General features: G+C 55.9%; 1 protein-coding gene across 3 annotated transcripts in view; it reads right to left on the minus strand.

Annotated features, from left to right (window-relative positions):
* Positions 1-11,436, minus strand: part of card9 (caspase recruitment domain family, member 9) — an 83,872-nt gene extending 72,436 nt beyond the window's left edge. The window contains exons 1-2 of one of the 3 annotated variants that reach the window (XM_072488876.1): positions 11,198-11,436; positions 2,442-2,653 (exon numbers count right to left, since the gene is read on the minus strand). In XM_072488876.1, the coding sequence (XP_072344977.1) occupies positions 2,442-2,631 (190 nt within the window). In that variant the 5' untranslated portion in view covers positions 2,632-2,653; positions 11,198-11,436. Of the gene's footprint in view, positions 1-2,441; positions 2,654-2,989; positions 3,055-11,197 lie in introns of those variants that run through there. The other 2 variants (XM_072488874.1, XM_072488875.1) reach the window with 2 other exon arrangements.
* Positions 11,437-12,739: the final 1,303 nt, after the last annotated feature.

The raw sequence follows: 12,739 nt of genomic DNA on the forward strand, positions 1-12,739 counted from the left end.
TATCATGGTGCAGACACACACTGATGGACACACAGTGGGACCAATCAACATACACAACACCGCAGCCAATCACCAGTGAGAGCACACTCACTATAAAGACAGGGGGCATCAGAGTTCCCGCTCATTCGAGTTGCAGCTAGCTAGGAGCACAGAGCTCACAGCCTGCAGCACAGACATTCACCAAGTGCTGAGTGCATCGACTGGTTAGGACAAGGCAGAGGTCTTTAGTTAAAGCTAGTATTGTGTTAACCCACAGTCTAAGTATGGTGAAACAGTTAATGATTCAATAAAATAGTGTTGCACTATTTCAAGTGTTGGTGACCTGTATGTGATCCAGAACACCCAATACATCACTCTTGGCTCAGAACCAGATTTGGAGGTTTCAGCCCTGAATCAGAGAGACTCTGCATTTAGATGGCACCTTTTATCACCACAGGCTGTTCCCAGAGATTGTCCAGGCAAGGCCCTGCAGAAACTGATGTGATGAAAGGAACACTACAACCAATTTCTGCACAGCAAGATTCCAGAAACAGCAAAATGACAGTGTCCAAATCATGTGTTTTTTCGATACGTTTTCAGAATTACTACTAGCCACCGTAGGACCACCTTTTCTTCTTCAAATAAATAGGAGTGAGAACTCTTACATCCAGCTCAGAGGGCAGACAGAGACCTGACTTAATTTTGAATCTAAAAGACAGCATCACTAACAGTGCAGCACTCCCTCAGTACTGACCCTCTGACAGTGCAGCACTCCCTCAGTACTGACCCTCTGACAGTGCGGCACTCCCTCAGTACTGACCCTCTGACAGTGCGGCACTCCCTCAGTACTGACCCTCTGACAGTGCAGCACTCCCTCAGTACTGACCCTCTGACAGTGCGGCACTCCCTCAGTGCTGACCCTCTGACAGTGCGGCACTCCCTCAGTACTGACTCTCTGACAGTGCGGCACTCCCTCAGTACTGACCCTCTGACAGTGCAGCACTCCCTCAGTACTGACCCTCTGACAGTGCAGCACTCCCTCAGTACTGACCCTCTGACAGTGTGGCGCTCCCTCAGTACTGACCCTCTGACAGTGCAGCACTCCCTCAGTACTGACCCTCTGACAGTGCGGCACTCCCTCGGTACTGACCCTCTGACAGTGCAGCACTCCCTCAGTACTGACCCTCTGACAGTGCAGCACTCCCTCGGTACTGACCCTCTGGCAGTGCAGCACTCCCTCGGTACTGACCCTCTGGCAGTGCAGCACTCCCTCAGTACTGACTCTCTGACAGTGCAGCACTCCCTCAGTACTGACCCTCTGACAGTGCGGCACTCCCTCAGTACTGACCCTCTGACAGTGCTGCACTCCCTCAGTACTGACCCTCTAACAGTGCAGCACTCCCTCAGTCCTGACCCTCTGACAGTGCGGCACTCCCTCAGTACTGACCCTCTGACAGTGCGGCACTCCCTCAGTACTGACCCTCTGACAGTGTGGCACTCACTCAGTACTGACCCTCTGATAGTGCAGCACTCCCTCAGTACTGACCCTCTGACAGTGCAGCACTCCCTCAGTACTGACCCTCTGACAGTGCGGCATTCCCTCAGTACTGACCCTCTGACAGTGCGGCACTCCCTCAGTACTGACCCTCTGACAGTGCGGCATTCCCTCAGTACTGACCCTCTGACAGTGCGGCACTCCCTCAGTACTGACCCTCTGACAGTGCAGCACTCCCTCAGTACTGACCCTCTGACAGTGCGGCACTCCCTCAGTACTGACCCTCTGACAGTGCGGCATTCCCTCAGTACTGACCCTCTGACAGTGCGGCACTCCCTCAGTACTGACCCTCTGACAGTGCGGCACTCCCTCAGTACTGACCCTCTGACAGTGCAGCACTCCCTCAGTACTGACCCTCTGACAGTGCGGCACTCCCTCAGTACTGACCCTCTGACAGTGCAGCACTCCCTCAGTACTGACCCTCTGACAGTGCAGCACTCCCTCAGTACTGACCCTCTGACAGTGTGGCACATCTTGTCCACGCTGGCTTTTTGAAAGCTCCGCTTGGAATCATCCCTCAGGTTATTTGCCACAACCTTATAAATTAATCTTTTGCAACCAAATAGCCAATAGTCTTTTGAAAGTTCTGCCACTCTTGCAGATTGTGTTTCCAGATGTTAACACACCTCTGTGTGAAGAAAGATCTCCTAATTTTCCCTCTAATTCTCCTGGTAATGATTCTGAATCTCTGACCTCTGGTTTCCGGCTATTCCGCCTCTGGAAACACTTTCTCCCCGTTTACTCGATCAAAACACTCCTGATTCTGAACGCCTCGATTAACCCTCTTTGCTGTAAGGACAACAATCCCAGCGTCTCCATTCTCTCCACATTAACTGAAGTCCCTCGTTCCTGGAACTTTCTGGTAAACCTCCACCGCACCCTCCCCGAGATTCCTCTGAGGACACACCTACTTTCCGTCGCCTGGTGACCAGGTTAGGGTCATTGAAGATTTGTTCTTCGTCCTCATAGATGAGGACTTTGCACTGTCGCAGGTAGGCAGTGATCCTGGACGGCTCAATCATTGAGGTTAACTTCGCCCGATAATTCTCCAGGTTGCTCCACAATTCACTGGCGTCAGTATCACTCTGATCCGACATTCTGACTCCAGTTCCTGTAAATCTATTCCGGAGGGAAGGAATTGCAAAATAAATGGCACTGTCAAAACGTCAATGGCCCCTCCGCTGCTCTGCTCCCCCGCACTCCCTCAACGCCCCCTTCCTCCCGATGACGCACAATACACCGCTAAGGACTCATAGTGAGTTCAACAACTTCAGCCCAATGAACTCTCTCCTTCTCAATGCCCTTTTAAAATCCAATTTGTCAATCCCAGTGTCCACCCCTCTCTCCCACGGAGCCATCACTCGATCTTAACTTCTGCTTTCACAGATAATCGACCCTCGATCTGCTCAGAACGCATTCTTGTTATGTTACCTTTATTCCACTATCAACACCTACTTTAGTCTTTAACACGACAATTAACTCTCCCTTTGTCTGGTGTTCATCACATCTTAGTTAAATCTCCCCCAGCTCCCCCTGTCCCAGGCCGCGTACTCTGTCCGATCCCCTCTGAAACAGTATTAAATATATCACATTTCACCCACTCTTCCTCTCTGAGGATGAATCATACCAACTCGAAACGTTAACTCTGTATCTCCCTCCACAAATGGTATTAGTGCCGCTGAGGTTTCCAGCATTTCCTGTTTTATTTGTATCTCTACCAATCCAGCTCCTTTCTAAACCCGTACCCCAGTGAGAGTCAGTGTGTGTGGAACCCGTACCCCAGTGAGAGTCAGTGTGTGTGGGACCCGTACCCCAGTGAGAGTCAGTGTGTGTGGAACCCGTACCCCAGTGAGAGTCAGTGTGTGTGGGACCCGTACCCCAGTGAGAGTCAGTGTGTGTGGGACCCGTACCCCAGTGAGAGTCAGTGTGTGTGGGACCCATACCCCAGTGAGAGCCAGTGTGTATGGGACCCGTACCCCAGTGAGAGACAGTGTGTGTGGGACCCGTACCCCAGTGAGAGTCAGTGTGTGTGGAACCCGTACCCCAGTGAGAGTCAGTGTGTGTGGGACCCGTACCCCAGTCAGAGTCAGTGTGTGTGGGACCCGTACCCCAGTGAGGGTCAGTGTGTGTGGAACCCGTACCCCAGTCAGAGTCAGTGTGTGTGGGACCCGTACCCCAGTGAGAGTCAGTGTGTGTGGAACCCGTACCCCAGTCAGAGTCAGTGTGTGTGGGACCCGTACCCCAGTGAGAGTCAGTGTGTGTGGGACCCGTACCCCAGTGAGAGTCAGTGTGTGTGGAACCCGTACCCCAGTGAGAGTCAGTGTGTATGGGTCCCGTACCCCAGTGAGAGTCAGTGTGTGCGGGACCTGTACCCCAGTGAGAGTCAGTGTGTGTGTGACCCGTACCCCAGTGAGAGTCAGTGTGTGTGGGTCCCGTACCCCAGTGAGAGTCAGTGTGTGTGGGTCCCGTACCCCAGTGAGTGTCCGTGTGTGTGGGACCCGTACCCCAGTGAGTGTCCGTGTGTGTGGAACCCGTACCCCAGTGAGAGTCAGTGTGTGTGGGTCCCGTACCCCAGTGAGAGTCAGTGTGTGTGGGTCCCATACCCAGTGAGTGTCCGTGTGTGTGGGGCCCGTACCTCAGTGAGAGTCAGTGTGTGTGGGTCCCGTACCCCAGTGAGTGTCAATGTGTCTGGGACCCGTACCCCAGTGAGTGTCCGTGTGTGTGGAACCCGTACCCCAGTGAGAGTCAGTGTGTGTGGGTCCCGTACCCCAGTGAGAGTCAGTGTGTGTGGGACCCATACCCCAGTGAGAGTCAGTGTGTGTGGAACCCGTACCCCAGTGAGAGTCAGTGTGTGTGCGACCCGTACCCCAGTGAGAGTCAGTGTGTGTGGGACCCGTACCCCAGTGAGAGTCAGTGTGTGTGGGACCCGTACCCCAGTCAGAGTCAGTGTGTGTGGGACCCGTACCCCAGTGAGGGTCAGTGTATGTGGAACCCGTACCCCAGTCAGAGTCAGTGTGTGTGGGACCCGTACCCAAGTGAGAGTCAGTGTGTGTGGGACCCGTACCCCAGTGAGAGTCAGTGTGTGTAGAACCCGTACCCCAGTGAGAGTCAGTGTGTGTGGAACCCGCACCCCGGTCAGTGTCAGTGTGTGTGGGACCCGTACCCCAGTGAGAGTCAGTGTGTGGGTCCCGTACCCCAGTGAGAATCAGTGTGTGTGGGTCCCGTACCCCAGTGAGTGTCCGTGTGTGTGGGACCCGTACCCCAGTGAGTGTCCGTGTGTGTGGAACCCGTACCCCAGTGAGAGTCAGTGTGTGGGGGTCCCGTACCCCAGTGAGTGTCTGTGTGTGTGGGACCCGTACCCCAGTGAGAGTCAGTGTGTGTGGGTCCCGTACCCCAGTGAGTGTCTGTGTGTGTGGGACCCGTAACCCAGTGAGAGTCAGTGTGTGTGGGTCCCGTACCCCAGTGAGTGTCTGTGTGTGTGGAACCCGTACCCCAGTGAGTGTCTGTGTGTGTGGGACCCGTACCCCAGTGAGAGTCAGTGTGTGTGGGACCCGAACCCCAGTGAGTGTCCGTGTGTGTGGAACCCGTACCCCAGTGAGAGTCAGTGTGTGTGGGACCCGTACCCCAGTGAGAATCAGTGTGTGTGGGACCCGTAACCCAGTGAGTGTCCGTGTGTGTGGAACCCGTACCCCAGTGAGAGTCAGTGTGTGTGGGACCCGTACCCCAGTGAGAGTCAGTGTGTGTGGGACCCGTACCCCAGTGAGAGTCAGTGTGTGTGGGACCCGTACCCCAGTGAGACTCAGTGTGTGTGGGACCCGTACCCCAGTGAGAGTCAGTGTGTGTGGGACCCGTACCCCAGTGAGAGTCAGTGTGTGTGAGACCCGTACCCCAGTGAGAGTCAGTGTGTGTGGGACCCGTACCCCAGTGAGAGTCAGTGTGTGTGGAACCCTTACCCCAGTGAGAGTCAGTGTGTGTGGGACCCGTACCCCAGTGAGAGTCAGTGTGTGTGGGACCCGTACCCCAGTGAGAGTCAGTGTGTGTGGGACCCGTACCCCAGTGAGAGTCAGTGTGTGTGGGACCCGTACCCCAGTGAGAGTCAGTGTGTGTGAGACCCGTACCCCAGTGAGAGTCAGTGTGTGTGGGACCCGTACCCCAGTGAGAGTCAGTGTGTGTGGAACCCTTACCCCAGTGAGAGTCAGTGTGTGTGGGACCCGTACGCCAGTGAGAGTCAGTGTGTGTGGGATCCGTACCCCAGTGAGAGTCAGTGTGTGTGGGACCCGTACCCCAGTGAGAGTCAGTGTGTGTGGGACCCGTACCCCAGTGAGAGTCAGTGTGTGTGGGACCCGTACCCCAGTGAGAGTCAGTGTGTGTGGGACCCGTACCCCAGTGAGAGTCAGTGTGTGTGGGACCCGTACCCCAGTTAGAGTCAGTGTGTGTGGGACCCGTACCCCAGTGAGAGTCAGTGTGTGTGGGACCCGTACCCCAGTGAGTGTCCGTGTGTGTGGGACCCGTACCCCAGTGAGTGTCCGTGTGTGTGGAACCCGTACCCCAGTGAGAGTCAGTGTGTGTGGGTCCCGTACCCCAGTGAGAATCAGTGTGTGGGGGTCCCGTACCCCAGTGAGTGTCCGTGTGTGTGGGACCCGTACCCCAGTGAGAGTCAGTGTGTGTGGGACCCGTACCCCAGTGAGTGTCTGTGTGTGTGGGACCCGTAACCCAGTGAGTGTCCGTGTGTGTGGAACCCGTACCCCAGTGAGAGTCAGTGTGTGTGGGACCCGTACCCCAGTGAGAGTCAGTGTGTGTGGGACCCGTACCCCAGTGAGAGTCAGTGTGTGTGGGACCCGTACCCCAGTGAGACTCAGTGTGTGTGGGACCCGTACCCCAGTGAGAGTCAGTGTGTGTGGGACCCGTACCCCAGTGAGAGTCAGTGTGTGTGAGACCCGTACCCCAGTGAGAGTCAGTGTGTGTGGGACCCGTACCCCAGTGAGAGTCAGTGTGTGTGGAACCCTTACCCCAGTGAGAGTCAGTGTGTGTGGGACCCGTACCCCAGTGAGAGTCAGTGTGTGTGGGACCCGTACCCCAGTGAGAGTCAGTGTGTGTGGGACCCGTACCCCAGTGAGAGTCAGTGTGTGTGGGACCCGTACCCCAGTGAGAGTCAGTGTGTGTGAGACCCGTACCCCAGTGAGAGTCAGTGTGTGTGGGACCCGTACCCCAGTGAGAGTCAGTGTGTGTGGAACCCTTACCCCAGTGAGAGTCAGTGTGTGTGGGACCCGTACGCCAGTGAGAGTCAGTGTGTGTGGGATCCGTACCCCAGTGAGAGTCAGTGTGTGTGGGACCCGTACCCCAGTGAGAGTCAGTGTGTGTGGGACCCGTACCCCAGTGAGAGTCAGTGTGTGTGGGACCCGTACCCCAGTGAGAGTCAGTGTGTGTGGGACCCGTACCCCAGTGAGAGTCAGTGTGTGTGGGACCCGTACCCCAGTTAGAGTCAGTGTGTGTGGGACCCGTACCCCAGTGAGAGTCAGTGTGTGTGGAACCCGTACCCCAGTGAGACTCAGTGTGTGTGGGACCCGTACCCCAGTGAGAGTCAGTGTGTGTGGAACACGTACCCCAGTGAGAGTCAGTGTGTGTGGGACCCGTACCCCAGTGAGAGTCAGTGTGTGTGGGACCCGTACCCCAGTGAGAGTCAGTGTGTGTGGGACCCGTACCCCAGTGAGAGTCAGTGTGTGTGGGTCCCGTACCCCAGTGAGAGTCAGTGTGTGTGGGTCCCGTACCCCAGTGAGTGTCCGTGTGTGTGGGACCCGTACCCCAGTGAGTGTCCGTGTGTGTGGAACCCGTACCCCAGTGAGAGTCAGTGTGTGTGGGTCCCGTACCCCAGTGAGAGTCAGTGTGTGTGGGTCCCATACCCAGTGAGTGTCCGTGTGTGTGGGGCCCGTACCTCAGTGAGAGTCAGTGTGTGTGGGTCCCGTACCCCAGTGAGTGTCAATGTGTCTGGGACCCGTACCCCAGTGAGTGTCCGTGTGTGTGGAACCCGTACCCCAGTGAGAGTCAGTGTGTGTGGGTCCCGTACCCCAGTGAGAGTCAGTGTGTGTGGGACCCATACCCCAGTGAGAGTCAGTGTGTGTGGAACCCGTACCCCAGTGAGAGTCAGTGTGTGTGCGACCCGTACCCCAGTGAGAGTCAGTGTGTGTGGGACCCGTACCCCAGTGAGAGTCAGTGTGTGTGGGACCCGTACCCCAGTCAGAGTCAGTGTGTGTGGGACCCGTACCCCAGTGAGGGTCAGTGTATGTGGAACCCGTACCCCAGTCAGAGTCAGTGTGTGTGGGACCCGTACCCCAGTGAGAGTCAGTGTGTGTGGAACCCGTACCCCAGTCAGAGTCAGTGTGTGTTGGACCCGTACCCAAGTGAGAGTCAGTGTGTGTGGGACCCGTACCCCAGTGAGAGTCAGTGTGTGTAGAACCCGTACCCCAGTGAGAGTCAGTGTGTGTGGAACCCGCACCCCGGTCAGTGTCAGTGTGTGTGGGACCCGTACCCCAGTGAGAGTCAGTGTGTGGGTCCCGTACCCCAGTGAGAATCAGTGTGTGTGGGTCCCGTACCCCAGTGAGTGTCCGTGTGTGTGGGACCCGTACCCCAGTGAGTGTCCGTGTGTGTGGAACCCGTACCCCAGTGAGAGTCAGTGTGTGGGGGTCCCGTACCCCAGTGAGTGTCTGTGTGTGTGGGACCCGTACCCCAGTGAGAGTCAGTGTGTGTGGGTCCCGTACCCCAGTGAGTGTCTGTGTGTGTGGGACCCGTAACCCAGTGAGAGTCAGTGTGTGTGGGTCCCGTACCCCAGTGAGAGTCAGTGTGTGTGGGACCCGTACCCCAGTGAGAGTCAGTGTGTGTGAGACCCGTACCCCAGTGAGAGTCAGTGTGTGTGGGACCCGTACCCCAGTGAGAGTCAGTGTGTGTGGAACCCTTACCCCAGTGAGAGTCAGTGTGTGTGGGACCCGTACCCCAGTGAGAGTCAGTGTGTGTGGGACCCGTACCCCAGTGAGAGTCAGTGTGTGTGGGACCCGTACCCCAGTGAGAGTCAGTGTGTGTGGGACCCGTACCCCAGTGAGAGTCAGTGTGTGTGAGACCCGTACCCCAGTGAGAGTCAGTGTGTGTGGGACCCGTACCCCAGTGAGAGTCAGTGTGTGTGGAACCCTTACCCCAGTGAGAGTCAGTGTGTGTGGGACCCGTACGCCAGTGAGAGTCAGTGTGTGTGGGATCCGTACCCCAGTGAGAGTCAGTGTGTGTGGGACCCGTACCCCAGTGAGAGTCAGTGTGTGTGGGACCCGTACCCCAGTGAGAGTCAGTGTGTGTGGGACCCGTACCCCAGTGAGAGTCAGTGTGTGTGGGACCCGTACCCCAGTGAGAGTCAGTGTGTGTGGGACCCGTACCCCAGTTAGAGTCAGTGTGTGTGGGACCCGTACCCCAGTGAGAGTCAGTGTGTGTGGGACCCGTACCCCAGTGAGTGTCCGTGTGTGTGGGACCCGTACCCCAGTGAGTGTCCGTGTGTGTGGAACCCGTACCCCAGTGAGAGTCAGTGTGTGTGGGTCCCGTACCCCAGTGAGAATCAGTGTGTGGGGGTCCCGTACCCCAGTGAGTGTCCGTGTGTGTGGGACCCGTACCCCAGTGAGAGTCAGTGTGTGTGGGACCCGTACCCCAGTGAGTGTCTGTGTGTGTGGGACCCGTAACCCAGTGAGTGTCCGTGTGTGTGGAACCCGTACCCCAGTGAGAGTCAGTGTGTGTGGGACCCGTACCCCAGTGAGAGTCAGTGTGTGTGGGACCCGTACCCCAGTGAGAGTCAGTGTGTGTGGGACCCGTACCCCAGTGAGACTCAGTGTGTGTGGGACCCGTACCCCAGTGAGAGTCAGTGTGTGTGGGACCCGTACCCCAGTGAGAGTCAGTGTGTGTGAGACCCGTACCCCAGTGAGAGTCAGTGTGTGTGGGACCCGTACCCCAGTGAGAGTCAGTGTGTGTGGAACCCTTACCCCAGTGAGAGTCAGTGTGTGTGGGACCCGTACCCCAGTGAGAGTCAGTGTGTGTGGGACCCGTACCCCAGTGAGAGTCAGTGTGTGTGGGACCCGTACCCCAGTGAGAGTCAGTGTGTGTGGGACCCGTACCCCAGTGAGAGTCAGTGTGTGTGAGACCCGTACCCCAGTGAGAGTCAGTGTGTGTGGGACCCGTACCCCAGTGAGAGTCAGTGTGTGTGGAACCCTTACCCCAGTGAGAGTCAGTGTGTGTGGGACCCGTACGCCAGTGAGAGTCAGTGTGTGTGGGATCCGTACCCCAGTGAGAGTCAGTGTGTGTGGGACCCGTACCCCAGTGAGAGTCAGTGTGTGTGGGACCCGTACCCCAGTGAGAGTCAGTGTGTGTGGGACCCGTACCCCAGTGAGAGTCAGTGTGTGTGGGACCCGTACCCCAGTGAGAGTCAGTGTGTGTGGGACCCGTACCCCAGTTAGAGTCAGTGTGTGTGGGACCCGTACCCCAGTGAGAGTCAGTGTGTGTGGAACCCGTACCCCAGTGAGACTCAGTGTGTGTGGGACCCGTACCCCAGTGAGAGTCAGTGTGTGTGGAACACGTACCCCAGTGAGAGTCAGTGTGTGTGGGACCCGTACCCCAGTGAGAGTCAGTGTGTGTGGGACCCGTACCCCAGTGAGAGTCAGTGTGTGTGGGACCCGTACCCCAGTGAGAGTCAGTGTGTGTGGGACCCATACCCCAGTGAGAGTCAGTGTGTGTGGGACCCGTACCCCAGTGAGAGTCAATGTGTGTGGGACCCGTACCCCAGTGAGAGTCAGTGTGTGTGGGACCCGTACCCCAGTGAGAGTCAGTGTGTGTGGGACCCGTACCCCAGTGAGAGTCAGTGTGTGTGGGACCCGTACCCCAGTGAGAGTCAGTGTGTGTGGAACCCGTACCCCAGTGAGAGTCAGTGTGTGTGGGACCCGTACCCCAGTGAGAGTCAGTGTGTGTGGGACCCGTACCCCAGTGAGAGTCAGTGTGTGTGGGACCCGTACCCCAGTGAGAGTCAGTGTGTGTGGGACCCGTACCCCAGTGAGAGTCAGTGTGTGTGGGACCCGTACCCCAGTGAGAGTCAATGTGTGTGGGACCCGTACCCCAGTGAGAGTCAATGTGTGTGGGACCCGTACCCCAGTGAGAGTCAGTGTGTGTGGGACCCGTACCCCAGTGAGAGTCAGTGTGTGTGGGACCCGTACCCCAGTGAAAGTCAGTGTGTGTGGAACCCTTACCACAGTGAGAGTCCGTGTGTGTGGGACCCGTACCCCAGTGAGAGTCAATGTGTGGGACCCGTACCCCAGTGAGAGTCAGTGTGTGTGGGACCCGTACCCCAGTGAGAGTCAATGTGTGGGACCCGTACCCCAGTGAGAGTCCGTGTGTGTGTGACCCGTACCCCAGTGAGAGTCAGTGTGTGTGGGACCCGTACCCCAGTGAGAGTCAGTGTGTGTGGGACCCGTACCCCAGTGAGAGTCAATGTGTGGGACCCGTACCCCAGTGAGAGTCAGTGAGTGGCAGCTGTCACTTATATGCTGAGAGCATTGATCAGGAGCAGAAGTGAAGTATTTGTGTCAACAAATGAAATACATCCACAATTACAAGTGTTGCCAGTGAGTTTTGCACGAAGCCTCCTACCTGTAAACCCGACACAACGCGGCCGTGCTCAGTCGTTGCGGAGTCCGGCTGTCCTGGCACTCCTGTGCGGTCAGGTGTGAAAACCTCAGACTGTGGGTTTTTTTTTCAGCTTTGCCGTCGAAATGGTCAGTTGGATACAGAAGAAACTCACTCACCCACCCTCCTGTGGCCCTGATTCAGCGATTCGCCGGAAGATCTCGGCTCCCCGTTCAAACTCACATTCAGAGGTTTCAGCAACAATTGGAAGTGAATCTTGGAAGGAGGTTCTGAGCGGCAGGCAAGCTCCACAAAGAGGAAGTTTCGCTCGGTCATGAACAACGCTGGCTGGGGTCACCAATTCACTGTCATATGACTGCATTTATCAATCAGACAGTACAGGAGGCCATTCAGCCCATCAAGCCTGTGCTGGTTCCCTGAATTTGGTAGCCATAGAAAATAATGATTTTGACATCGAGGGCATTGGCGAGGGATGAGTATGTTACTGGACTGGTAACCTCAAATATAAAGGAGGGTCAATCCTGAAAATTAAATGCTTGCATCTCCACTTGCAGCTGGAGGTGACCCCATGTATAGCAACATAAAAATCTGGGAGACCTTGAGGCCTGCTCGGATATGGGGGATCAGCCAACCTGTTGCCACTTCCCCCCATAACCGTTCATCCCCTTTTCCCCAAGAGTTGAATCTAACTCCTCCTTGGAAACATACAATGTTTTGGCCTCAGCTACTTCCTGTGGTAACGAATTCCACAGGCCGACCGCTCTCTGGGTGAAGAAATGTCTCCCCATCTCTGTCCTAAATGGTCTACCCCGTATCCTCAGACTGGGGCCCCTCGGTTTGGACACTCACCATCGGGAACATCCTTCCTGCATCTACCCTGTCCAGTCCTGTTAGAATTTTATAGGTTTCTCGATCCCCCCTCATTCTTCCATCGGGCAGGAGATACAGAAGTCTGCGAACACGCACGAACAGACTCAAAAACAGCTTCTTCCCCAGTCACCAGACTGCTAAATGACCCTCTTATGGACTGACCTCATTAACACTACACCCTGTATGCTTCACCCGATGCCAGTGCTTATGTAGTTACATTGTATATGTTGTGTTGCCCTATTATGTATTTTCTTTTCTTCCCATGTAACAGCCTCCCCAAACAGGCGCCGGAATGTGGCGACTAGGGGCTTTTCACAGTAACTTCATTTGAAGCCTACTTGTGACAATAAGCAATTTTCATTTCATTTCATGTACTTAATGATCTGTTGAGCTGCTCACAGAAAAATACTTTTCACTGTACCTCGGTACACGTGACAATAAACAAATCCAATCCAATTCTTCTGAACTTCAGCAAATATAATTCTAACTGATTCAATCTCTCCTCATACGTCAGTCCCGCCATCCCAGGAATCAGTCTGGTAAACCTTCGCTGCACTCTCTCGAGAGCAAGAACATCCTTCCTCAGGTAAGGAGACCAAAACTGCCCACAATACTCCAGGTGTGGTCTCACCAGGACCCTGTATAATTGCAGCAACACATCCCTGTTCCTGTACT

The sequence above is a fragment of the Scyliorhinus torazame genome, chromosome 22 (genome assembly GCF_047496885.1).
Source record: "Scyliorhinus torazame isolate Kashiwa2021f chromosome 22, sScyTor2.1, whole genome shotgun sequence".
Lineage (NCBI taxonomy): Eukaryota > Metazoa > Chordata > Chondrichthyes > Carcharhiniformes > Scyliorhinidae > Scyliorhinus > Scyliorhinus torazame.